Source organism: Alexandromys fortis, unplaced genomic scaffold (genome assembly GCF_014885135.2).
Source record: "Alexandromys fortis isolate MF-2015 unplaced genomic scaffold, M_Fortis_MF-2015_v1.1 scaffold_161, whole genome shotgun sequence".
NCBI classification, from domain to species: Eukaryota; Metazoa; Chordata; class Mammalia; order Rodentia; family Cricetidae; genus Alexandromys; species Alexandromys fortis.
In genome coordinates this window covers 1,479,542-1,506,766 of record NW_026068073.1, presented here as the reverse complement: position 1 = coordinate 1,506,766, position 27,225 = coordinate 1,479,542, and the positions used below count along the sequence as shown (strand labels likewise).

At 49.9% G+C, this 27,225-nt stretch overlaps 1 protein-coding gene across 8 annotated transcripts; it reads left to right on the top strand.

Annotated features, from left to right (window-relative positions):
- Positions 1 to 613: 613 nt before the first annotated feature.
- Positions 614 to 27,225, top strand: Vrk3 (VRK serine/threonine kinase 3). 8 transcript variants are annotated; one of them, XM_050121298.1, is made up of 17 exons: positions 614 to 858; positions 3,365 to 3,426; positions 6,205 to 6,287; positions 6,649 to 6,788; positions 8,950 to 9,099; positions 10,776 to 10,970; positions 11,932 to 11,996; positions 13,902 to 13,968; positions 15,088 to 15,172; positions 15,754 to 15,859; positions 17,793 to 17,885; positions 18,780 to 18,912; positions 19,671 to 19,828; positions 20,135 to 20,255; positions 23,035 to 23,093; positions 24,923 to 25,010; positions 26,161 to 26,292. In XM_050121298.1, the coding sequence occupies exons 4-16, from the start codon at positions 6,650 to 6,652 to the stop codon at positions 24,980 to 24,982; spliced, it is 1,431 nt and encodes a 476-aa protein (XP_049977255.1). In that variant the 5' UTR covers positions 614 to 858; positions 3,365 to 3,426; positions 6,205 to 6,287; position 6,649; the 3' UTR covers positions 24,983 to 25,010; positions 26,161 to 26,292. The 8 variants fall into 8 exon arrangements, 7 of the variants coding, with proteins under 7 accessions (XP_049977255.1, XP_049977252.1, XP_049977254.1 ...); XM_050121295.1 differs by lacking the exons at positions 23,035 to 23,093; positions 24,923 to 25,010 and adding an exon at positions 26,937 to 27,225 and having other exon boundaries at positions 615 to 858; positions 3,365 to 3,667; positions 26,161 to 26,320; XM_050121294.1 differs by lacking the exons at positions 23,035 to 23,093; positions 24,923 to 25,010 and adding an exon at positions 26,937 to 27,225 and having other exon boundaries at positions 616 to 858; positions 26,161 to 26,320.

The window sequence follows — 27,225 nt, the reverse complement described above, 5'->3', positions numbered from 1 at the left end:
GATAAAGTCAGCCATGTGAGCACTGGGGGTGGTGCCAGTCTAGAGCTCCTGGAAGGTAAAGTCCTTCCTGGGGTGGATGCTCTCAGCAATGTTTAGTATTTTCCTGCCTTTTGGTTCCTGTGCACAACCCCTAAGTCAACTTAGTGTGTTTTCCGCATCTCCATTTGGTGTTAGTGCAAGATTCAGCTAGTGACCGAGATGCAGCACCAGGAACCCTTAAACAGTTGCACAGCATCGCAGCTCGTCCTTCCTTCATTGGGATTTGTCTACATTCTTCAAGATCCCATTTAAATTCCATAGTGACTAAAGCCATTGTGCATTCTAGAGTGCATCTATTTCTATTCTGCCTGTAGAAGAAAGTGAGCTATGAAAGCTTAGTCCTCTTCGAGTAGCCTCTGGTTGGCTTTGTCACTGTTCATGACTCAGCATGGAAATAAGATGAAATTCCAGCTGGAGGTTTGGAGAAGTTGATGGTCTATTAATAAAGATGTCCGCCGGGAAAAAAAAAAAAAAAAGAAAGAAAAGAAACAGTTTGGGGCGAGGCTGACGCAACGGAAGAGGATAGAAGTGATTGGTAGCTACTCGTATCTCGTCGTCCGTCATTGGCTTCCTATTAGCAAGTGCGCAGTAGGAGGAAAAAGTTCTAGAGAAGGCCAAAGAAGGGTGGCCGAAGAGGAAATGGAATAATTCCTCTTTCGGTTCCGTGCTGCTCAGGCTTCTGGGAAATGGAGCCCCAGCGGGGCTTGGGGCCGAGTTAGAGGAAGTTGGCAGCGCCGGCACGCCCTTGTCAGGCCCAGCGGAGGATGCGCGCGCAGCACCTTCGCCTCTCCCGGAAGTTTATGCTGGGCAACTGAAAAGGTGAGTACAGGTTCCCGCTCCGTTTCGGAGCGAGAGTCCGGGCCGTGGGAAACCCGGCGCCCACGGCTCTTTCTTAAGTACCGTGGTGAAAGGCCGCTCGGGCGGGGAGCCTGTGACGTCACCGCCTGTGGGCTGTGGAAGTCGACCGTGGCGGGGTTGGGGGGGGAGAACCCCCACTCATACTGCGCTGCCCGTGGGGTGGAGCCTCCGCGGTCCTGTCATTGCTGGTTTCTTTTGGATTGTGGGGCCCCAGTGCAGTTTTTGTTACCTAGGCACCTGCTAGTCCAGCACTTGTGGAAGACTGTCTAGCCTTTGGTCCCCCGGTATGCTGCGTTCTAGGGACAGGAGCATAGTCGACGATGCCAAGCTGATGTTAATAAGTAAGATAAATTAAATAAGCGGACGGATGCAGAATAAAGGCAGACTTGAGTATAATAGCCGAAATCACTGGCTGTGCAATCTTCGACGACAGGGGACCTCAGCACTTTGGGTCCCCTTCGTTCCTTCCGGCCGCACTGATTTAGCACTATTGTATGTAAGGATCTGCGCCGCATAAGTCTGTAGCTCTATACTCCAATGGTAGTGATGGCTAAACGTGGCTAATAGCTAGAGTCCTAGCATTTGGAAGGCCATGTCGCGAGGATTTTGGAGACTAGTGAGTTCCAGGACAGCCCTGCGTGGATTACAGAGTGACACCCTGTTCTGGTAATAAAGCTGGGTGTGGTGGTATGTGCTGGTAAGTTTAGCACTTGGGAGGTGAAGACAGGAGGCTCAAAAGTTCAAAGTCAGCCTGGGCTACTTAAGGCCCTATCTAAAATAATGTGTGTGTGTTTTTTAAACCTTGCCTAAGGGTTGGAGAGTTGGCTCAATTTTTGAGTGCTTACTGCTCTTCCAGAAGACCCAAGTTGCTTCCCAGTTCCAGGGGATCAATGCATGTGACCTTAATGGGCACTTACATCCACATCCCCATGTGCAGACATACACGTACATAAATTGAAATCATAAAGATAAATGTTCCTGGGGCTGGAGAGATGGCTCAACCGTTTAAGAGCTGCTTTTGCAGAGGACGTGGATTTAACTCCCAGCAGCCTCGTGGCAGCTAACAACTGTCCGTAACTCTAAGATCTGTCACCCTCGCACAAACATACATGCAGGGAAAACTCTAGTGCACATGAAATCAAAATAAGTTTTTTTTAAAGGATAAATATTTCTAAGCCCTGCACAACTAGTTTATATTCTAACATTGGTTGGTTGCCAAACAGAAAATGTAGTCGGTTGTGTAATATGCCTCCATAGAGCCTTACCTGCACGTCTGTGCAGAATCTGGAAAACAGAAGGCTTTCTCTGCCTGCAGTCCACATGGTGCCCGGGGTGGCCGGCCTGGTTCTGCTGTGGTGGTCAGCAGAGATAGTGCTGTGCTAGTTCCAGATTCTCTGCCTGTATATGGCATGGATTTGCAGTTCCTGGGGAGGCCAGCAGAGGGTATCAGTTCCCCTGGAACTGGAGCTGAAGTTAAAGGTGATTGTGAGCCATCCGTCAAACTTGAGTGAGAGACTTGTTGCAAAATATTTGTTTAACTATGTAAAGATGTGTTGCTGTTTTATCTTGTCTGCCTATGGCACCTGATTAGTCTAATGAAAAAACTGAACAGCCAATAGCAAGGGAGGAGGTGTAGGCAGGCCTTCTGGGCAGGGAGAGTAAGTAGGAGGAGGAATTTAGGTCAGAGGGAAGAAAGAGACACCAGGAAAATGCCAGGAGCCAGACAGACAGACAGACAGAGGAAGCGGGAAAATAGGACATACACAATGAAAGAAAGGAAAAGGCCCAGAGGCAAATGAATAGAAACATTAAATTAAAAGAACTAGTGGGACAAGCCTAAGATAAGGCAGAGCATTCATAATTAATAAGTCTCGTGCCTTTATTTGGGAGCCGGTTTGCAGCCCAAAGAAAATTCCAGCTACAGAGACTGGATTCGGGTCCTATAGCAGAATAGTGTGAATTCCGAATTATTAAGACATCAAGCCTGTCCTCAAAACTGACTTCAGTGGATCCCCATGGCCCCTGTTTTGATTGTAAATCACAGTAACAAGATGTGGAACCTGATGTTACCTGTAGTGAGAGGGGGTGACAGCCTAGGCTGGTGACAGTGTGGGAGAGCTAGAGGCCAGTGGTTACAAGCCTGGTGTTCCCTGGCTCAGTTTCGTACCAGCATCACCTTCCACATGGGACCCTCCAGGAACATTCTGCTCTGAAGCTAGGAACCCAGTCCATTTTCTTGATGTTTACTTTGTAAGTCAGAACCGGGTTGGGCTGGCCATGGTGCGCATGTGAGACCCTGGCCCTCGGGAAGTAACAGCAGGAATACAAGGCCAGTGCTATATAGACCCTATCTCATGGGCACTCAAGTAGCACTTGCTGACTGACCAATGCCCAGTAAATATTAGCCAGTACCTTTCCCTTATAAAATGAGTCTCGGTTCATGTCTTCCCTCTTTGTTCTTTTCCAGGCTGTTGTCACGATGGAGTTTCCAACTCAGTAATCCAAGGACTAGACCCTGAGTCCACAAAGGTACTGTTGCCCCTGCGGCCTGTTTCCCACCAAGAGCCCAGCCGTACTGCCTCCTCTCTATGGCCGCTGGTAGACCTCCCTGCCCTGTCAGTTTGGGTATGGCAAGGCTCACCTAGTCAGGCATTGGCTCCTTCAAAGAGGCCACCTTTTCCCAGTGACCACTGAAGAAAATAGACATAACATGGAATTAGCAAAGAACACCAACAGAAGTAGGTGTGGTGGTGATACCTGTTACCTTGAGGTAAGCCTGGACTATACAGCAAGACCCTGAGCAACGGTTAATACTATCGGCTTGACTGGAAGGATCATCTTGGAGACAAACGTGTGGGAAGGATTATCTAGATTGTGTTTGTTGTATCCCGAATGTGGGTGGCAACATTTTCTGGGTCCTGGACTGTATAAAAAGGAGAAAGTGATCTGGGCACCAGCATGCATGGCTCTGTGCTTCCTGACTGTGTGCAGTGTGACCAGGTGTGAGCAACTGCCTGCTCCTGCTGCCATGACTTCTGCCATGACGGATTGTGCTCTTGAACTCTGAGCCTTCAGTTGCTTTTGGTAGGATATTTTATCACAGAAACAGAGAAAGTAATTGAGACACCGTATCTCAAACAAAACACAGGCACACATACAGTTTATAGACAGAAAACAAACAGGGAGTTTGCAGTGGTGGCACACGCCTTTAATCCCAGCATTTGGGAGGCAGAGGCAGGTGATCTCTGAGTTTGAGGCCAGCCTGGTGTACAGAGTAAGTTCCAGGACACCCAAGGCTACACAGAGAAATCCTGTCTCCAAAAAACAAAACAAAACAATAAAAAACACCAGAGATTTCTAAACCGCTCCACTTTTTACATAAGTCAAGTGGACTGTCTGATCTTACTCAGTCTAGGCTGTGAAATGCCACAGTAACAAATAGCCCCTAAGTCTGTGGCTTGACACAGTTACACATTCTCTTTCACTGGTACCAACTTCAGACGACTGTCCATATCCAGTTTTGGTCTGGTGGTTCCAGAGTCACCACCTAAGCTTCAAACTTGTCACCACCAGAAGGGAGAAGGAGAAAGAGACACTAACAAGAAATAAAAATAAAAAAGCCTCCCCAGTATTTGTCCTATTGACAGAACAGTTGTGTAGTTGGCTTTTTTACTCTTTACTCAGCTCCCAAGTAATCACATGGAGAGACTCACTCTTGCCTCACCTGCAGGGCCTGGATAGCTGAGACTGGGGTGGGGGAGGGGTGCCGGGATTGAGACAGGGAGGCTTCTTTTCAGGTGGAAGAATAGCAACCTTTTTTTTTTGCCCCGAGCTAAAGCCTTTTATACCTCTACTGCTTCTGTGGAAAACCATTGGCCAGAAAGAACACAAACATCCTTGTCAATTTCAGACCACAAGGAAGTTCTGCTGTCAGTCAGGGGGAGTGAGGGCAGCTGGATCACAACAACTACCCCCACCCCCGTTTTATTTTATAAAATAAATTATGTCTGTCTTGTTACTTTGGGTGGAATACCTTGCCTGTCATGGGGAATAGCCCTCTAATATTCCCGGTCTTAGATGGTATTCTGCCCCCAAAGTATTGCTCATCCGTGGCTACCCAAATACATAGCCCTAAACCAAGTATCCCCAGGACTGACAGTGCCAACTAGCCAGACCAGCGCTGCAGCCATCTAGCATGCACTAACTGGGTGGTAAAATTAACAAAAGCAGTATTGCAAACCCCTCTCATATGACGGTTGAGTTCCTTAACAGTAGCAGAAGCATGCAATACAGTGCCATGAGTAACGCACATAACATGATAAAAAGCTAGAACATGTTAGCCGTTGAAAAGTCCAAAGATAGTCTACTTGCTCCTGAACCAGAGCCACTTGTTGGTTCAAGGTCAATATTAAGATTGCTGACTCTGAGCCAGCTGGTTGACAGTCTCAGCTGTCTGCACAGTCTGGGAAAGAGCAATTCCGGCCGCAGTATCTGAGGTAACAGAGATAGCAATAACGGCAATCACAGCTGCAGTGATTCCAAGGTCTCTCTTCTGCTGATCTATGGTCCAGCACTTGTTGCCATATTTGCTGATACTCCTGACACCGCCGTAGTGTCCCCTGGGCCGGGCACTGACTGGGCCAGGGCAACATGCCTGGCAAAGCTCTCCTCCAGCTGCCTTCTGGCCCCAGCCACACTCTCTCTGGGTCCAAACTGCTGCATGGAGTGGAGCAGAAGTCAGGGAAGCAGGCTCGCTGCTCTGCCCCAGAACCATTGAAGGGGCCCCACTTTAACAATCTTTTAGGGAATTTGGGCGTTGTCAACAAGACTAAGCTATTGACCAGGCATAATAAGTCTCTGTGTGGTTATTGGGGGCGGCTGGTGGCACAGAGCTGAGCAAGGGTCCTGGGGAGAACTCCGTCTGCATTTCTCCTCTGTGCTGAGGATCTGTAACCACTTGTCAGGTTGGCTTGTGACTTTCAAAGGCAAATTCTGGAATTCTCTCAGCCATCAGTCAGACGAAACAGGCCCAAAGGCTCTGAGATTTCCCCGTGGAAAGATGAAAGTGCAGGAATAGCAGTAAAGGGGTGGTGGGAGCAGCTCAGCTGGGAGAGCTGGTTTCTGCTGGTTTCTGCTGCTGAAACACTCTGACCAGATAGAACTTAGGGGAAGAAAGAAAGGACTTGTTTGGCTTACACGTCCAAGGTACTGTCCATCGCTGAGGGTGTCAGTATGTACCTGGTTCTGGTTCAGAAACTGGAGGGCCACCGCTTGCCGCTCATGGTCATCTCTCTGGTTCTTTTACAGTCCATGACAGTCTGCACAGGCAGTGGTGCTACCTGCAGTAGGCTGGTCCCTCCTGCGTCCACCCACATGAAAACCTGATCCAGGTAGTCCCTCAAATGAAGCTTTCCTCTCAAACGCTTTCAGGCTATGTCAAGTTGATAATTAAAGCAAAGACATCAAACAAATATAAAAGACCTGAGTTCAATTCTCTCGACTCAGAAAAAAATCTGAGTGTGATAAGCATACACCTATAATCCTAGCACTGGGATTCAGAGATGGGGCTTCATAAGTTGAATTGGCCAGACACACTGTCTTCTTGACAAGCTACAGACGGGGAGAGGCATTGTCTAACACACAAGGTGGGTGGTGCCTAGGGACCCACACCTGAGGCTGACCTTGGCTTTCCCCACGGTTCACACTCTGGATGGTTCATTCTGATCCCTGTCCCCACCTTCTGTGTTGCAGCATGATCTCCTTCTGTCCAGTCTGTGGCAAAGGTGTCAAAGGATCATTCAAGTTCTGCCCATTCTGTGGCAATTCCCTGCCTGTAGAGGAGCATGCAGAAGCTCAGACTGGCCTTTCACCTCCTGGGTCATCCTTCCAAGGTAGGAGCCTCCTGCAGCTTCTTACAGCTTCTAGTTGGTGCCGTCCTGTTGGAATTCCTGTCTGCGTACTTGTCAGAGGTGGTCTGGGGCGTCAGGACCACAAGAGGACGTTTCTGTCGCAGTTAAGCATGTCTGCAAGAGCAGAGGAGGCCCTGGGAGCTCCGTTTCTTTAGCAAACAGTTCACTGGACAGCTGTTCTTAGAAGAAAGATGTGGAGCTGAAGCCAGCAGGAGCACAAGTCAGACTTAGCAAACGCAGCGCTTCCGTCTCCATAGTCCTAGTAGCTCGGCTAACTGTTGCATGGCCATAGTGCAGGGCAGTAGTTGGGCTGCGTTGGATGCATATTAGCACACTGAGTGTTTAGTGTCTATTTCTTGTTCAAGGGCACACGTGTGGAGTTTAGAGGGCAGCGTACAGGAGTCCACAGTCTCTCCCCCATGTGCGGCCTGGGGGTTGAACTCTTGTCTTAGGCTCAGTAGCAAGTGCCCACTGAGCCATCGTGCTGGGCTTCTACGGTCTTTCTAGGCATCGTGGTGGAGGTTGTCAGCTGTCATGCTATTGGGGTCCACACAAATATCGGCAAAGCATGTTTAATGTTTGCAGAAAGGAATAAAAGTGCTTTAAATACCCATAAAAGCATATAAATAGATACGTACATACATAATCATTGCCACATGAAACTTAGTGTATGGGGCTGGAGGAATGGCTCAGAGGTAAAGAGCACTGGCTACTCTTCCAGAGGTCCTGAGTTCAATTCCCAGCAACCACATGGTAGCTTACAACCATCTATAAGGCGATCTGGTGCCCTCTTCTGGACTGCAGGATACCTGTAGGAAGAACCCTGTATACATAATACATAAAAATCTTTAAAAAAAAAATAGGAAGGAAGGAAGAAAGAAAGAAAAGAAAGAAACTTATGTATGCTTTAAATGGCAGACTAGATAGGGCTGGAGAATTTGCTCCAAAGTCGAACACAGTGGCATCATACCTGTAATCCCAGCATCGGGGAGGCTGAGGAAGGAGAACTGGGATCTTCCTGATTTTAAGACCAATCTAGGCCATATAGAAAGACCTTGTCTTTTCTTTTTGCTTTTTATTGCTTTGTTTTGTTTTTGTCTTGTGTAGCCTTGACTGTCTGGAACTCTAGACCAGGCTGGCTGTTGTGTCCGGTGTGGTTCTAACGGGTCTATGGAAAGAAGACACAGAGGCACTCTTAGGATGGCTTTTTAACTGTGCGGGGAAGCGGGGGAGGTCAGCCCCTGGCGGATTGACTCACTGTAGCTTCACAAAGCTCCCCAAAGAGACGAAGCCAGTGCAGATTCTCAGTTAAGAGACTTCTTGGTTTGCCAAGTCCTCCGTAACCAAGTTTTGCATAGGCTTTGAACCCTAGGACACTCTCAGATAAGATTTACATACTTCAGGAAAAAAAAAAAGTATTACCCAGAAAAGGCAGATCAAGGCCAGGTGCTTTGAGTCAAATGAGCTGCACAAGTGCAGACGCTCAGATCCTCCTGCTCTGCCTCTCAAGTGCTGGGGTTAAAGTGAATTAAAGGCCCGAGCCACCACAGCCCAGCTGCAGGATCTTGTCTTAAACAAACGAACAACAAACAAATGCCGGACCAGCAGGCTGGCTCGGAGAATAAAGTGCTTGCTGCACAAGCTGACCAACTGCTTCAACCCCTTAGAAGCACAGTGCAAGGAGAGAACTGAGTCCCAAAAGTTGTCATCTGACTTCCGGTATACACATTCATGCTCACACACACACCTGTGTGTCCCTGTGTATGCACACATACACATTGATAATACAGTAAATTAAAATTTTCAAAAATGGTCCTGGTAGTGGTGACGTGCACCTTTAATCCCGGCACTCAGGAGTCAAAGGCAGGCAGATCTCTGTGAGAAAGTTCCAGGACAGCTAGGACTGTTACACAGAGTAACCTTGTCTCAAAAAAAAAAAAAAATTCAAAAAAGAAGTTGCTTAGAAGACAGCAAAATGACAAGTCATGGAAGATATAAAAGAGGCTGGGGCTGGCGGAAAAGAGATAAGCGGGAAGAAGGAACACTGGGTCAGGGCAGTAGAGACAGCAGGGCTGCAGCGTTCAGGACTGGCTGTACCTGGAAGGCCCTTCAGAACTCTAATCTGCATTTGGTTCACCTTTAGGCTCAAGGAGAGGGCTGAACTCCAGTCCTGAAACCTCCCCCAAGAAAGTGAAATGGTCGCCCACTGTCACTTCTCTTCCACCCTCTGTCCCTTCTGGCTGTGGCAGTTCTGACTCTGAAGAATCCTTTAATTCTCCTGAGAGAGCCACAGGTGAGAGAGAGTTGGGACTGGTCCGTGTCTGGAAGGGGCAAAGATGGGGCATTTGAGTGTGCCTGGTCCAAGGGGCTGGAGCGGAGGCTCAGCGGCTGAGAGTCCTGGCAGCTCTGGCTTCAGGGGCTCCAGTGCGCTCCTCTACCTCCAAGGCACTGCACTCGAGTGAAATTACCCAGCCCCCACACAAACACACAGACATGGTCAAAACTAACATAAAATCAAGAAATTAAAGCAATGTTTGAGGAAAAACTGCTGTTGTTTCAATTCATTGCCTGGAACTTCTTCCCAGTGTCCCCTTCCTGTCTGTCCCCACAGGTACCTTTCACACCCACAAGTGGATCCATTGCCCACAGTCCATGCCCCTGCCTCTACTCTGACCACTCCACAAACCCAGCACCTCGCTTATCTGTGCTCCTTTATCATTCTGTATGTTTTCTAGACAATTTCTTTTGTTTGTGTTTGAGACAGGTTCTCACTATGTAGCCTAGACTGGCCTGAAACTCCCAGCTCTCCTCCTGGCTCAGCCTCCTAAGAACTTGGATTATGGGAATATGCCATCACAGTCAGTTTCTGAGTAATTTCTTCATCTCTAGCTCCCAATTTATGATTTCTTTCTCTAGCCATATCTAGCCTGCCACTTAAAACACATACTGTGTTTCTGACTCCATATCCCAGTTTCAGCTGAGCCACTTGAGGGCCCTCCATCTCTAAGTTCTGCTCCTGTGTTCCCTCAGACCAGCCTTCACCACTGCTCCCTCTGGCTGGACCTGCCCTCGTTTGTCCACTTGTCACCTCTGGTTCCGTGTCCCTTGTAGCCTCTCTACCTGCCCTGCATGTTCTTTGTGGAAAGGACCATACAGGACTCGTGTGTCTTCCCAACTCTGGCTGGGAAGAGAGGCCTGATGTCCGGGCTTCCTGGGCCCTCTGCATAGTTCAACACATAGCCAGGACCCATTTCAGGGTATTTTGGAGTGAATGTCTGTAATGCCCTTTCTATCGGGCAGACATCTATTAACCCGTAAGACCCTGCTCTAATGTCCCCTCCCCGAGAAAGCCTCCCTTGACTTCTTCCGGTCACCTATCTCTTCTCTGGCCCCAATATCCACCTTGACTGTTTCATCTCTGATTCAATTCTGACTGGTTATATCTAGGTCATAATCCCTACCATACTGGGAAGGGTCCCGACCTGACCCATGAGGGTCTCCGATACTGTAAAACAAAGATTCTGCTCTATGGGAGCCAAGGGATGGTGTGGGAAGTCCTTCTGTCTATGAGTTGCTTTTATTGGTTAATAGAGAATCTGTCTTGGGCGTGGCAAGGCAGAATAGAGGTAGGCAGGGAAAACTAAACTGAATGCTGGGAGAAAAAAGGCAGAGTTAGAGGCCATGTAGCTGCCAGCTGGCACCTTGCCAGTAGACCACAAACCTCATGGTAAAATATAAAATAGTAGAAGTGGGTTAATTTAATATGTAAGAGCTTGCTAGGAATATGCTATAGTGATTGGCCAAGCAGTGGTTTAATTAATACGGTTTCTGTGTGGTTATTTTGGGTCTAAGTGGCCGGGAACAAACAAGCAGCTTTCCCACAACACAGCGAGAATCCCCAAATGAGTAGGAGGATCTCAGCCCTGCTTCTCTCTGCTGCTTTCTCTTTATCTGGTCATCTCCCTGCAGGTACCTGGAGCAGACCCCTGACCCCCAGAGGCAGCCCCCAATCCTCCAGGCGAAGTCCTCAGACACTGAAGCGGAGCCGGGTGACCACCAACCTCCAGGCTTTGCCCACAGGGACAAAACTGACAGACAAGAAAGGGCAGCACTGGACACTGGGGGCCCTCCAGACCCGGGATGACCAAGGCATTCTCTATGAAGGTACATGCTGTTCCAGTGCACAGGGGAAGCACCACAAGGACACGGGAGGTATAATACCCAAGGACAGCAACTTGAAGGAGGAAAGATCAGCTAGGGCGCAGGGTTCCTTCCACCAGTGTTAATCCATCAGGACAGGGAGAGCAGAGCAGCTCAGACCAGGTACCCAGGAACCAGAGGAAAGGGTTACAGGAGATGACCAAGGCAAGGGGTGGCCATCAGGGACATACCCCAGTTGCCTCCTTCCTCTAGCTTGACCCCACCTCCCAGTGATGCTGTTATATTTGAGTCCTTCAAAGGACTAACCCATCCTTGAGGTCAGAGCCCCAGGACCTCATCATCTCTGGAAGCCATGGTAGTCTCCCGGAAGATGTTCCTAGCCTTGCTACTCCTCAGTCCCATCAAGTTGATGGTCAAGATAGCATCAGGACGGGGTGTGGTGAAGGGCTGTCTGTTCTGCTTCCATTCTGCTGGGAGAAGGTGGTGGATTGGGTTCACAGTTCCAGTTCATGATAACAGGGAAATAAGGCAGGAACTTGAGGGGGGCTGGTCACAACCATAAAGAACAAAGGACAAAATTGAATGCATGTTTGTTTGCATGCTTGCTTGTGCTCAGCCTGGCATCTCCACTCTTACAGCTCAGGGCCCCTTCCTAAAGAATGTGCCACCCACAGTGGGTTGAGTTTTCCCACATCAGTGCAGACAGTCCTTCATTGAGACTTTCTCCCCAGCTGCTTCTAGATTGTATCATGTTGACAAGTCTAACTATCACACTCACCTAATCTCTGGAACTTTGGAGAGGGGAGGGAGGGAGGCAGATACACATAAAGGAATAGGTTTTGAGCACCAAGTGTGCACTTTGCCATGGGAACCAGAGAACTGGCTCCTGGTTCTGACAGCTTGGGGGTCAGTGGCCCTGACTCTCCCCTTAAGTTCTGAAGTTTCTCTCTCTGCCATTCCACAGCTGAGCCCACTTCTGCCCTCCCCTGTGAATCAAGGACTGAGAAGTATAGATTCTCACTCAAACTGGTAAGTGGTCCAGGGGAAGCTCAGAAGGGAGGGTGCAGGGCTTTCAAATTAACCCTTGACTTCTGAGTCCCCTCGCAGCCTGGGGAGCCAACCCTGGAAACAGGGTGCTCCTAGTCTATGAAGAGCCATGGGACTCTGACTGAGCATACTCCTTCACTTTGGGGAGCAGAGGTGAGACATGGTGCTTCCTGGTCATGTGACACTCTCCCCTCTCAGCTCCAAGCTTCTGCATCAGTACTGCTGACTTCCTGAGCCTGCCTGCCCACTGCAGCCTGCCTTCTACATAGAATGTGTCAGCTTTGTGTGACAGTATTTCGGTGTAAAACACATCAAGGGAGGAGGGATTTATTTGGTTCATGATTTGAAAAATATGAGTGTATCATATGAGGGTATTGCCAAGCAGAGCATCTCACTTGTCAATCATATGGGGAAGATGTGGCCCAGAGCAGTTCTCGTTGTGGCAGCCAGGAAGCAGAGAGTCGAGAGAGCATGAGCAAGAGGATGTGGCGGTGGACAGTATCTGTGCAGACCCCTGCGGCCTAGTACCATCTGCTTCAAGTTCTGTGTGACGTACCCCAGCTGTCTCTGTGACGACCCCAGCTGTCTGTGTGTGACGTACCCCAGCTGTCTGTGTGTGACGTACCCCAGCTGTCTGTGTGTGACGTACCCCAGTTGTCTGTGTGTGACGTACCCCAGCTGTCTGTGTGTGACGTACCCCAGCTGTCTCTGTGACGTACCCCAGCTGTCTGTGTGTGACGTACCCAACCCCGTGCACTGCCTCTGGATCCCGTCAGCAGTCTTTGAGGTTGCCACTGCATTCCAAATTAACAGAAGAAAGGAATGGAGAGAGATGGGGAGGGAAAGGGGCAGGAAAAAAGGAAGAAAGGAGTCGGATTGGGGTGCACCTCAGTCAGTTAGTATAGTGCCTGCCAGTGCACAGACCCTGGGTCTGTCAGCACACTGCACAAGCCAGCTGTGGTTCATGCCGTCACTCCAGCATTCAGAATGCGGAGGCAGGAGGATTCAGTTTTCAGCTACATCAAGAGTTTGAGGCCAGCATTGGATACATGAGGCCATGTCCTAGAAGAATCCGGGGCTGTAGAGGATGGGGAGGAAGGGAAGGGAGACCAGGGGAACAGAAAGAGAGGAGACTGTTGGGCAGAAACCTGGCTGTGTTTAATGCTATGGTCTTCAAAACCAAGGTAGAATAGCATATATAGTTAAAAGATTTGGCTTGACTGGTGTGTGTGTGTTCAATCTTTAAAATACATATTTTATGTGAATGAGTATTTTGCCTGCATGTATATCTTTGTACCATTTGCTTGTTTGGTGCCCACAAAGGCCAGAAGAGGTGCCAGGTCCCCTAGAGCTGGACTTACAAGTGGTTGTGAGCTGCCTGATGTAGGCTCTGGCAACCAAACCTGGATTCTCTGAAAGAGCAGCTAGTCCTCTTAACCACTGAACCATCTCTTCAGCCTCTGACACACCTTTTTTTTTCTTTTCTTTTTTTTTTTTTTTTTTTTTTTTTTTTTTTTTTTTTTTGAGTCTGGTTCTCAATACATGGGCCAGAGACCAGGTTGGTCTGGATTCCCTGGTAGTGGTGGTTATGTCCTCATTGGCCAAAACTTGGTCATGAAGCTGTGCCTCATTGCAAAGGGGGCTGGAAAATGAAGTTTTTAGCTAAGGGCCACATGTCTAGGGCAAACTTGTGGGTCTTACCATGAAATAATCAAGGGGGTGGGTACTGAGAAGCACAGCCTGCTCAGTCAGGACCCTTCAGTACTGTCCTGATATAGGGACAGGAAGACTCAGTCTGCTGGTGTCACCCTGGGGTCTGGCTGAGAATTTGGGGCCCTTGTCTAAGGGAGTTTGGTATAACAGCCTCTGCCCTCCTCTCACCCCCAGGACTCCAAGAATGGGCGCCTTTTCAATGAGCAGAACTTCTTTCAGAGGGCAGCCAAGCCTATGCAAGGTATTCCTTGGGGACTGTGCAGGAGAGTTAAGTCGGGTGCTAGGGCCCATAGGGTGCTCCACGGTGACTGGGCAAGTGACGGGGTCCTCAAGATATTTAATGAAAATGGGTATGCATCTACCTGCACCCACAACCTGACTCCCATCACCCTCAGCCCTCTGACCTCAGAAGACAGCTCTGCAGAGACAAATGGTGATTGTCAGCACACTGTATGACAATCACATCACAAATCTTAGGGAAATTTTTAACTAAAAATTGGTTACTTTCAAAACAAACATACACATGGTGCCTGGTGTCCTAGACTTTTCTGTTCTGTAGCCATGCTCCATGGGTTGACTGACTCTATCATGTGCTCAGAGGGCACTGCCTGCTCCGCCCCACCTCCAGCTGCGCTCACGCCTGTGCTGCTGCCGCCGACACTGGCCTGCTGGGAAGTACTTACCCCGTAGGTCAGAGCTGACCTACCAGCTGCCATGGACCCCTGCCAGCCCGCACCTGGCCAGATCTCAATACACCCAGCCCCTCTGCACTAGCCCAGGGGCCAGTGATGCTGTGGCTGGTTAGATTTCTGCTAATCTTATCTGCTTTGCATGTAAACTCAGAGATCACCCTGTCCGCCCTCCCTTCTTCCTTTTCTTTCTTTCATTATTTTGAAACTGGGTCTCATGTAGCCCTGGGTTTCTAGAACTTGGAATGCAGTCAAGGCTAACCTTGAACTCCTGATCGTCCTGCGTCCACCTCCTGATTAGTGGGATTCCGTGTGCTCCAGCACGTTCCATTTTATGCAGTACTGAGGATGGGACCCAGGGCATTACACATGCTAGGGAGGCACTCTGCCAACTGAGCCCATCGCTCATACCTGTTGCTCTTAACCTCTTTCCCTCGTGCCGGTTTTGTGCATGTTTGCCTAGCAGTTGCTGGCAGAGGTGGTTCACAGATGTGCCCACCCTGTCCCACCTCTTGTCACTGTCACCTGCAAGGACATCATACCATTGAGGACAAATAAAGAGCTCAGAGTCTGGTCTGGGCTCTCTGCGTCTGGCTAAGCAGGGCTTGTTCCTGTGAACCTGGCACCTGGCACCTGGCCGTGAGTCTGACCCGAGTCTCTACCTCATGCAGTGAACAAGTGGAAGAAGCGATGCTTGGTTCCGCTCCTGGCCATCCCCACCTGCGTTGGCTTTGGCATTCACCAGGACAAGTACAGGTGAGTCGCCTCCCTTGCTGCTGCCACTCCTTACCCCAGCCAGTGGCCCCTCTGCTGTATAAGTAGGCTTTCTCAGGGGGACATCTGTGCCCTTCAGAATGGGGCTGTGGCTCATATGACCAGGGTAGGTCCAGCTTTCCAAGTGATGAATTTTATTCAGCTTAACTTACAGAGCAGCAGGTGACCTCAGCATCTCTTCCAGCAAAGTCTCACCGCCCTTAATTGTTCCTTTCTTTTATTGGGCAGCAGAGCGGAAGGGAAAAAAGCAAAGTGGAACAGGCAGCAAAGAGAGTGAAGGCTCAGAGACCCAAGAGTAAGGAAGGGCAGCATACCTACGAGGCCCCTGCTTGCTGAGAGCTGGGTTGTGGGAGCTGGTGGAAGCAAATGGGATTCTTTACACTCTGGTCAAGGACTAAGGGGTAGAGAACCTCAGAACTTACGGGGGAAAGGGACAGGGTGCTCAAAGGCAGAAACCCACAGCTATGGACTAGCACTGACGGAGATGGGTGTCCTAACTCACCCTGTCCAATTCCTGTGGGATACCTTGTAGGGCTTGTAGCTCCCATGGTTCTGTCTTCTAGGTTCCTGGTGTTCCCCAGCCTGGGGAGGAGCCTTCAGTCAGCCCTGGATGACAACCCAAAGCATGTGCTATCAGAGAAATGTGTGCTGCAGGTGGCCTGCAGGCTGGTACGTACCTCAGAACCACTCCTCCTCATCTTCAAATCCCAACTTCCCCATCAGACAGATTAACTCATCTTCATGGGTACACAGAGGCCAGAACACCAGTAGTCTAGTTGGGCGGGTAATGATATCCTGCAGGATCAGCCTGGAGGCCCAGCCTGGAACAAAAGGTGCAGGCCATGGAGCCTGGACTCTCAGGATGAATGGGAACGATTAGGATGCTGGGTGGAAGAATGGCGTTGGTATGTAGGAGAGAACTTTCCAGACTAAGGAGGCAGCTTGGGCCAAGGCTTGTGTCTTACTTACCTTTTTATTGCTGTGATAAGACACTGTGACCAAGGACCACTTCAGGAAGAAAGGTTTCTTTTGGGCTCATGGTGGCAGAGAGTTAGAGTCCATGTGGCAGAGTGGCAGGCGGAGGAGAAGCTGAGCGCTCAGCCCGACAGCCCTGAAGCAGCCTGCAACGTGAATGCAAGGAGGCTCCAGAAGCACCTCCTCCAACACGGCTGCATCTGATTCTTCTCAGACAGTTCTGCCGACTAGGGACCACATACTCAGACACCCAGGACTGCTGGGGACACCTCACTCAGACCAGCGCAGCTTGTGCAGAGATGTTGCTCGCTCCCACACTCATTCCTTCACTCCTCATGCGCTCACTAAAGAGTCTCCCAGTGCCCAGCTTTCTCTGGCTGCAATCCTGTCTTCCTGTCTTCATTCTCACAGTTAGGTAGACAGGGCTCTGGCAGACAGTTGGCTTTCAGAAACGACCCCTGTTTGCCAGGCAGTGGTGGTGCACACCTTTAATCCCAGCACCAGGAAGACAGAGGCAGGTGGATCTCTTGAGTTCAAGGTAGTCTGGTCTACAGAGCAAGTTCCAGGACAGCTAGGGCTACACAGAGAAACTCTGTCTCGAAAAACAACAAAAAAGAAATGACCCCAGCTTAATGAAGAACGCGGAGCCAGATCACATAGCTGGAGAGATGTAAGCACCACGGGAGTGATGTGCTCATTGGGTGAGGTGAATATCCTGGCATCATCTATAGTGTGGGGGAGGTCAGTGCGTGCAGAGAACAGCCATCAAGTCCACCACACAGAGTTCGAATGCCAGGTGAGGAGCAGGGGCTGCTGGGGGCAATGGGAAAGAAAGCTGGACAGATGAGGCAGAAAGACCCGCAGGCCATGTGGGGTTGAGTTGGAGCAAGGAAACTTGAGGCAGGATGAAGGCTCAAGTGAGGATGGGAATTGCAGAACATCCTGGCCAGGGGAAGGAGAGATTATAGAAGAACAAGTGGCCCCGGGGTCAAGTAGGGCTCTGGAGACAGAAGCAGGATGTAACTGACACCCAGATGGCTCCTCATGACTGTTCAGAGTTCAGTGTAAAAGTCTGAGCTGGAGATACAGGTAGAGATTGCTGGAAAGGGACGCCGCTCAGCAGCAGAGCTACTACTAGAACCCCCAGTAAGGGGCTTAGCAGTTTGCCTCTTCACTCTTAGAAACACGAGCAGAGCTCTGGTGTTGAAGGTGCCAGTTACTTCTGCAGAGGGACTCTAAGTCACAGGAGGTAGATGGAAAGCTAACTTGCTGATTTTTTTTTCTGGATTTTTTTGAGACACAGTTTCTCTGTGTAACAGTCCTGATGTCCTGGAACTAGCTCTCTAGACCAGGCTGGCCTTAAACTCACAGAGATCTGCCTGCCTCTGCCTCCTGAGTGCTGGGATTAAAGGTTTATGCCACCATGCCTGGCTAACTGCTGAATTCTTTAGAAAGTCTAACGTGAGCCATGACCAGGCATGCTAACCCAGTGAACTGCCTCATGCTACGCTAGAACTTGGTAGGATCCCCTTCAGTCCAGTCTGGTGTCCCTAGGCTGAGAGAGTTGCTCCTTTCCTGTTTGTCATGGCTCTGTCAGTCATGTCCCCTCGACATCCTCTCCCTCCAGCTGGATGCTCTGGAGTTCATCCATGAAAATGAGTATGTTCACGGGAACCTGACGGCTAGGAATGTCTTTGTGAATCCCAGGGATCTAAGCCAGGTAAGAGCCAGACCGCTCCAACACATGCATGCACACACGCACACATGCATCAACACCCCTTTCGTGCGGCTGGGGATGTGGCTCCATTGGTAGAGTACTTGCGCAGCGTGCATAGAACCTTGGCTTCCATCTCTGAGACCAGATAAATCGAGCATGTTGCCATTCAACTGTCTTCCCAGCCGTCAGGGAGTAAATACAGGAGGATGGGGAGTTCAGTCACTCAAAGCCAGGTGTAGTAGTGCATGCCTTTAATCCCAGCAGTTGGGAGGTAGAGGCAAGTTATCTCTGTAAATTCAAGGACAGCCTAGTCTATGTAATGAGTTCCAGTACAGCCAGGGCTATATAGAGACTATCTCCAAGCAGTCAGTGTTACAATTTGGGAATGAAGCATCTCTCCAGAGGCTGGTGTGCTGGTGGAGTGCTGGAAGTCCTGGCAAAGTCTCTTGCACAAAGCAGCTTGGGTGTTAAGCTCAGTTCCCAGAGTTGGATTTGTGAGTGCCTGCATCAAAGGGCTCTGACTCCACACTAGACTAGACTTATTTACTGATGGAGCCATACTTTAGGAATCAGGAGTGGGGCTCCAGGAGCATGCCTTTCAAGGATAAATTTTGTCTTGTCCTTGCTTCCCCTCCATTGCTCTCCCTGATCCCCAGTCACCATGAGGCGAGAAGTCCCCGCTATTTGGTCCACCATGATGTTCATTCTCACCTGAGGGTCCAAAGTAGGGATGCAGCTGAGTTTATGCCTAACCTTCTGCACCAATAGGCAGCTGCAACCTTCCCCTTCAATGCTGTCAGGGCTATAGACAGCTGCTGGCACAGGCATCTGTGCCCACAGAGTCTACCAGCAAGGCTGCAGTCCTAACCTCAGGTCTGTGTGCCTCTTTGTCCACAGGTGACCCTGATGGGCTATGGCTTCACCTTCCGCTACTGCCCGGGTGGCAGACATGTGACCTACAAAGAAGGCAGCAGGAGCCCCCATGAGGGAGACCTGGAGTTCGTTAGTGTGGACATTCACAAGGGATGCGGTGAGGGGGGACCTGGGGTTCGCTAGTGTGGACATTCACAAGGGATGCGGTGAGGGGACCTGGGGTTCACTAGTGTGGACATTCACAAGGGATGCGGTGAGGGGACCTGGGGTTTACTAGTGTGGACATTCACAAGGGATGCGGTGAGGGGGGGACCTGGGGTTCACTAGTGTGCACATTCACAAGGGATGCGGTGAGGGGACCTGGGGTTCACTAGTGTGCACATTCACAAGGGATGCGGTGAGGGGGGACCTGGGGTTCACTAGTGTGGACATTCACAAGGGATGTGGTGAGGGGCTCAACACCATGACACACTCCTTATCCTGGGCAGCTCCGTGCATTTTCAGTCTTAGGCAGGAGACACCAGAAATAAAGGGTCAGAAAAGGTGCCATGATGGAGACTGGGAATATAAGCAGTATCCTGGCCATGTAAAGGATTTGTCCCCATCAGCACCAAGGAGAACTGGATGGTGGCCTTGGAGCAGTGGGGATATGGGATTTAGGACAAAGGTAGGCAGCTTTGTCGTACTTGCAGAGGTGATGCGTGCTGCCATCGGGTCAGCTAGGAATGCAGGTGGAGAAGTGGGGCCATCCATTACTGGGCATGAGATCTGTATGGTGTCCTGAGAGTTAAGCATTGAACAAGAAGGGCCCGGTTATCCATGGGAAGTGTGCAGGAGGGGTGACCGCTCTAGGCGGATTCTCCATCCCCTTTCTTGACTCTCAGTGTCATGACCGTCCACATCTGCTTCCATCAGACGAGTCTCTGAGCAGGGCTGGAGCCTGTACTGCACCAGGGCAGGAGGGGAAGCGGCTGCTGCACTTAGCACACAGCTGTCTCAGCAGCGACTTAGGAGGCCAAAGGAGCGTCCCGCCTCATGCTGCTGGGTCTGCCCTGTTCTGTCTCTGTGATGAGGTAGCTCCATGCTGCAATCTTTTCCACTTAACTGGATGGGAAATGAACTCCAGTCTGTTTGGGAGGCCGGGCCTGGTAGACAGGCCCTCAGAACTCATTGGATTAAGTATTTTAACAAAAGATGACTCGGTAGAGTAATTGGGAGAGATAATGCAGTATGTGAGAGTCATGGGGAGAATAAGAGAGGCTGGGCGCTGAGCATGACGGCTAAGACAGTCTTCATGACTCTTGATGGAAGGTTAGGGATAGACATGGGAGGAGGTGGAGCGTTCAGACTGAGCCACCACCTCTCCCTTTTCTCCCCAGGGCCCTCTCGCCGTAGTGACCTCCAGACCTTGGGCTACTGTATGCTCAAGTGGCTTTATGGGTCACTGCCATGGACAAACTGCCTTCCCAACACCGAGGAGATCACTAGGCAGAAGCAGAAGTGAGTATAAGGGTCTCCAGCACCCAGTCCTAGCCCAGGCACCTGTTCAGGGAGGGGAGGAATTCACATCCCAGCGGAAAGCTGAGGGATGAGAAGGCAGCCGCCCACAGAGCCATAGCCCTCTGCTGCCTCAAGTAAAGTCTCTGAGGTATATTCTAACAGAAGGGAGTGTGGGCTCTATGGCCATGCCACCCACGGTTGGCTTCTGGCTCCACTCTTCTGGGTACTGGATTAGTACCCGTGAGCCCCCATGTTCCCCCACCATGGACTGCTGTATAGCACCCAAGTCACGAGATGTGATGGGTTCGGAGGTGAGTGTACTCTGCACAGGCTTCATGCTCATTGCATGCAAGACACGGCAACTCATTCATATGGCATGCACCCCTAGACACCCTGCTTCCGTGCCCCAGGACTAGTGCCTTTGGTCTCAGCACGGGAGTCTCCGGCCCTAACAGCTGCTCTTTAAGCAGCTGGTAAGAAGGACAGAGGGAAGCAGTGTACTGGGGCTCAGCACCAAGGATAGCAGCAGGAAACCCGCTTTGGGACTGGGCACTGTGGGCCACCAAGGAAACAAAAATGGCTTTGAAAGGAGGCACTCCACTGTACACTTTGGCACCGAGGACAGTTAGATGTTGGCGCAGGGTCTGCTGTATGGTGAGGAAATGGGGCAGGGTCCATAGGGTGTGGTGCTCAGCACAGGGACTTTAGACACCGGCCCTGGGGATTCCCCGAAGGTCCTGGATCTGTCCAGACTGGACGGCAGCAGGTCCTGCAACCATCCAGGATGGACTTCACAGGCTGCCGAAGTCCAGACAGAGATCAAGCCTCTAGACTGTCTCTAGGATTCTCAGTGGGGCCTTTGGAGGATGAGATCTCTGAGAAAAGAGGGAGCACCCAGGGAACACCCCCAAGCTGCTTTGCTTCCTGTTCTTGGGGTACTATGACTCCTTGGTTGTTGTTCCCCCACGGCATGTGCCACTAACTCTCCTGTTTAGCCACAGCATGTGGTGCTGTTTCTACGGTAGGAGAATAGTTTCCTTTCGAAATGGAGCCCAGTGGAGTGAGCAGGTGGCCCAAAGGCTAAGAGGCCGAGGGTAGCAGGTTAGTAAGATGCTCCTGGGACTTGGACTAGGGACACTCCAGGAAGCCTGCAAACACTGTGGGCATCCGAGATGTAGTGGTGCATAAGCAGTGAGGAACACTGTGAGCCAGCCTGGGCTTGAGTGTGACACAAAGGTGATGGAAAGAAGCAGTCATCAGGTCAGGGTGGTGGCCTAGAGCGATGAGGAAAGGAGGCACCCTCTTCCCAGGTTGCAGAAAGCGGTGAGTGGCAATGAGGCTGTGGTTCTAGGAGCATGGGACAGGGGCTGCTGGTGGGCCCTGTGTTCCTGTACTCTGCACTGGGGAGTCACATGGAGGGGTAGGGCTGGGGCTGCTCAGAGAGAGACCATAGGGCCCTGGCAGAGTCTGAGTAGGAGGCCTGAATTAGCCATAGCCAGGAAGGAGCACGGTGGAACTAAGGCTCAGAAGGGTGGCCTTGAGAAAGCTTGACTGGAGGCTGGAGAGGAAGTGAATGGTGGAAGCCAGCCTGGAGTCTAGATGGAGAACCGGTGGGGTAAGGACTTGGGGAGGCTTTCCTAAGTGGGGAGTGTTTGCGTGTGTGGTCCATCCTCACATATTAAAATATTTCATATTGTGATCCTACTGAAGGTATCTTTAACAACTAATACAGTCTTGTGGAATTGGGTGTTCACCTGTAATCTCACACAGTCACCAGACATGCAGATTCCTAGGCCTGGGGGTAGCTCAGTACAGGGTCTGCCTAACATCTGTAATCCCAACGTGAGGAGGTAGAGGCGGGAGGATCAAAAGCTCAACTACAGAGTGCATTAAAGGCCAGCCTGGGCCACACGACATTATGCCTCAAAGCACTAAACCTTCGATAGCGCTGTGAAGGTTGCGCGTTAGCTAGTTGAGGGAGCTACTGTGAGCAGAGGGGATCTGGGCCTCTGTTCCCCACACTCAGCAGTGTCATCCAGAGCTGTGATGTGGCTGGAGGTTTCTCTCCTGCCCACCAGTTCACACACATGAACCCGGAGGCGTACTGCTAACTGCAGACTGCGTGGACTGTCAGCTCAGGCTCATTATTAACTCCTTACAACTTCACCATCTCTGTTCATCTGTGTCGCCACCTGCCATCTTCCTCCTGCGGTCGCTGGCGCCTCCCAGACTCTGCCTTTTTTTTCTCTGTATCTTTGCTTGGATTTCCCACCCGACTCTATTCAGCCTGGCTACTGGCTAAATCACCTTCTATATTAACCAATGGTAATAAAACATATTCATAGATACAGAAGGCCATCCCACATCACTGTGGTTCTGGGTCCATTAATTGAGTTCTCACGGCAAATCTGTTAAGACATAAATACATAAATACCACACTTGAGAAGTGTGGGCGTTGGATGTGTTTGTTTGTGCACATACACATGTGTGCATGCTGTGTATGTGTGTATATATGTATAGAGGACACCTCATCTTTTTTTTTTTTTTTTTTTTTTTTTTTTGGTTTTTCAAGACAGGGTTTCTCTGTAGCTTTGAAACCTGTCCTGGAACTAGCTCTTATAGACCAGGCTGGCCTTGAACTCACAAAGATCCGCCTGCCTCTGCCTCCTGAGTGCTGGTATTAAAAGCATGCACCAATGCACCACCACCACCGCCCGGCTAAGGACTCTTCACCCTAAGGACACATCACTTTCCTTTCCCATGTGCTTCTCCCCTGAAGGTATCTGGGCAGCCCTGAGCTTTTCGTGGGACTGTGTGGCCGCTGGAACAGGGTCTCAGGTATGTCCTATGTCCTGGAGAGGATGGGCAGGCAGGCCACATGGCTTGGAGACCTTTCTTTACCTACTGTGTTTTTCTTCTTTGAGTTTTACCAATTACATGTGCACTGTGTGTACCTCTTGTAGGAAACAAACAAACAGAAAACATGTAAAAATGTGTAATGTCTCCCAACAGTAACCGAACACACACACACATAATTCTTAGGTTGTTTGGAAGCTAGGAGTGGAATCCAGGGCTGGTGCAGGCCAGGCAGATGCTCACCACTGAGCCATATCCCAACCTTTCTTTTACTTTTAATGGAGCTTTATACATTTTGTTTATTTAATTCGATATAGGGTCTTCTATATCAGCCTAAACTGGCCCCAAACTCACTGTGTACCCCAGGCTTGCCTTGAAATCACGCTCCTCCTTCCTCCACCTCCAGAGGTCTGGGATTACAGGCAAGCACCATGCCTGGATATACATACAGTTTCTTGTTTGTTTGTTCTTAATTCTATTTTTTTATTTTTACTTTTATTGAGAGAGAGAGAGAGAGAGAGAGAGAGAGAGAGAGAGAGAGAGAGAGAGAGAGAGTGTGTGTGTGTGTGTGTGTGTGTGTGTCACAGCCTGGGTGTGGAGGTAAGAAGACAACTTCAGTGCTCTCTTTCCTGAGGCTCAAACTCAGCCTTGGTGGCAAATGTCTTCACCCACTAAGCCATATTGATGGCTTTGTAATTTTTGTTTTGTTTTTGTTTTTTGGATTTTTTTTTCTTTTGGTGTTTTGTTTTGGTTTTGGTTTGTGAGACAAGGTTTTTCCTGTATAGCCCTGACTGTCCTGGAATGCACTCTGTAGACCAGGCTGGACTCAGACTTACAGAGATCCACCTGCCTCTGCCTCCTGAGTGCTGGGAGTAAAGGCGTGCACCTCCACTACCTGGCAGGCCTTATCATTTTTTAATATAATTGTATTACTGAGATTGGGTTTCTTGTCTTCCTTGCTTGAGACAGGTAGATTGTGGAGGTTTCTTACATTTAATTTGTAGGATTTTGTTGTTTGAGACAGGCTCTAACCTGTATTTACCTGCCTCAAATACTAAGACCAAAGGTGTATGCCTCCAGCCATTTTATAGGATTTGGTAAGTTTTGTTTTTTGTAATTAAAAAGTCCATAATATCTTTGACTTTAAAACTGAATTATAGTCTGGGAAGATGGCTCAGTGTGGGCTACATGTTTAACATGTAAGTGCGAGGTCTGAGTTCAAATCCTCTGAGCCTACATGAAGCCAGGTGCAGTACATATGTCTATAAGCCGGTATTCCCATCTCGAGACAGAAGGCAGAAGTGGAAGTCCTGAAGTTCATGACCAGCTGCCCACCACGAGGCACTGCTTCAGTTATGGTGGGAGATGAGACCCAACACTCCGGCTCTCTGACCTCTCCAGGCATGGCGCACACACACCTACATGGACATACTTCCTCGCATGCACACGGAAGATTGAAAACTGAGGTGTGGCTTTGTAGTCATGAAATCAGTTTGGTGGCTGAACACTAGAAGTTAGAAGAAGAGGAGGAGAGATGGCTCGGCGGTTAAGAGTATTTAGTGCACGCCTTTAATTCCAGCACTCAGGAGGCAGAGGCAGGCCAGTCCCAGTGAATTCAAGGCTAGTCTGGTCTACAGAGTGAGTTCCAAGACAGCTAGGGCTACATGCACCGCGAAACCCTCTCTTACCAAAACAAAACTCCATGAGTTCTGAGTCAACCTGGTCTACACAATGAGTTCTAGGTCAGCCAGGGCTACATAGAGACTCTGTCTCAAAAAATCAAAACAATAATAATAAAAATGTTTCCCCAGCACTCAAGAGACCAAGGCAGTAGGATTGTCAGGAACTGGAGACCAGCCTCTGCTACATAGTGAGTTCCAGGCCAGCCTGGGCTACAGAGTAAGACTCTTTATAGACTTTTTTTTTCCCCCAAACTAAAAAAGAGCCCTTTTCTTCTAACCTGTGTGATGTAAGGCCCACACCTACTTACAGGACCAAGGTTACCTGATATGGCTGGCGAGAAATTACACCAAGCTTGGGTTGGAAGGGCCCATAGCAAGACTGAATTTTATTGAGAGCAATCAGACTTTGTATACTCTTATCAGAAACAATATAGTGGCAATTTCCAGGATGGATACGTTGTAGTTACCAGGATACAATGTTACTGGCAAGCCATACAGAGCTTAATGTCTAAGACCAATTGTCCTGTCAAGCATCCATGCTTCCTTGACTGCTAAGGAACATACTGAGAAACACAAAGCAGCCCGAATGCTTCACTGTCTGAGGGAGTGCCTTGATTCTCAGGAACACAGTCCCCCAGGAACCATGGACTCTCTCCTGAACAATCTATGACCCATGCCTCTCAAGGCAGCGAGGCCAAGCCAGCTCCATGGTTCCCTGCAGCGTGGCACACCTCATTTTGTGCTGCCGTGAACTAAATGTTGTTTCTCTTTTCCATGGTTGAAACCTTTTTAAAAGAATACTTTTTGGGGCTGGAGAGATGGCTCAGTGGTTAAGAGCATTGCCTGCTCTTCCAAAGGTTCTGAGTTTAATTCCTGGCAACCACATGGTGGCTCACAACCATCTGTAAAGAGGTCTGGTGCTCTCTTCTGGCCTGCAGACATGCACACAGACAGAATATTGTATAATAATAAATAAATAAATATTCAAAAATAAATAAAAAATAAAGAATACTTCTTTGCACATAGGGCTTGCCCACAGTTTCTGCTGGCCACAGAGATGCCCGTCTGCTTCTCTCTGCTCTGTGGCTCCTGTGTGCACTGTGCTCATATTTCCATCCGGCCTCAGCTGGAGCCTGCAAGCCCATGTTAGGGGTGCACATAGGTTTTCCTCTCCTGGACGTGCTGGAAAGTAGTGTGGTGGGAAGGGGTGGGGCGGAAGAGTGGCCCTACGTGGCAGCCGCTGGCTCTGAATGGTGAGCTTCCCACACATGGACAGCAGACATAGGACTTTAAGTGGCACTGAGCTCAGGGATCTGGGGATGCCACCTCTCAGCCCTCTCCTGTGCTTTTGGGTGTCTTGATCACAGAGACCCTGCAGGAGTACCTGAAGGTGGTGATGGCCCTCAATTACGAGGAGAAGCCGCCTTATGCCACGCTGAGGAATAATCTAGAAGCTCTGCTGAAGGATCTGCGGGTGTCACCCTATGACCCCCTGGACCTCCAGATGGTGCCTTAGGTGGAATCCAGGTGAGGAGGCTGTTGTCTTAACCCCTCACCCCCAACCAGGCCTGTGAAGGACTGTTTGTCCCAGACCCAGATCCTGGTAGGCCCTTGGCTTCCCCATTGGCTCCTAAAATTTGTTCAGGAGGAAGCAAGATAGCTGGAACTCAGCTAGATGATCTGTGGTAACCAAACAATTCTGAAGGCACCCAAGTGATGCTGTACACCTGCCCACTCTTGCACTTTGTGTGTTTGAGACAGGGTTTGAGAAAGTGAGGAAGCTCAGGCCATGCCCAAACTTTATGTAGCTGAGGGTGACCTTGAGCTCCCATCCTACTCAAGAGTACTGGGGTGCCCAGTGCCACCATGCCCAATTTAGGCATGTGGGAATGGACCCCAGAGCCTCCCTCGTCATCCTAGGATTCCTTGATGCCGGTCACATTTACCTCATCTCACCTTCACGCCCAGTCCTGCCTCCCATCAACAGGGCGACTGACTTTGAGTTGTGTTGGTCTTGGGCCACTTGCCTCCACATTGCAGGCCCTCGTGTTGTTGATGCACCTCCAGTACCTCCCAGAAGTCTGGCAGGAAGGAGGGGCTCAAAACCCTAACGTTCCTTGCAACCATGTTTATTATTTTACAGGGCTTCTGACTTGCAGTTGAACTCGAGCATGAAGTAGTGTGTCCCAGCTGTTTGATCTCATTCGCTCCTGAAAACCCTTTGAATGTGCATTCTCACCGCTCCCTTAGGACATGGGACTCTGCCCCCTCAGTTTCAGGGGACCTGAGTCATCTCCCATAATGTGAAATGTCCTCATCCCTCCGCAGTTGTGGGTGAAGGTGACTGGGTGCTGGTGGCAGCAGTGGCCACTCCCTAGGGCCCTCCTTCCACAGGCATTCCTGTGATTCCATAATAAACTTTTTAATCAACA

What these genes read in the sequence shown, in the direction of transcription:
- Vrk3 (XM_050121297.1), top strand. Translation starts at nt 6,650, where the DNA reads ATGATCTCCTTCTGTCCAGTCTGTGGCAAAGGTGTCAAAGGATCATTC. An exon ending in TCCTGGGTCATCCTTCCAAG is followed by an intron (nt 6,789 to 8,949) that starts GTAGGAGCCTCC and finishes GTTCACCTTTAG; the next exon opens with GCTCAAGGAGAGGGCTGAAC. An exon ending in GGCAGCCAAGCCTATGCAAG is followed by an intron (nt 13,969 to 15,087) that starts GTATTCCTTGGG and finishes TACCTCATGCAG; the next exon opens with TGAACAAGTGGAAGAAGCGA.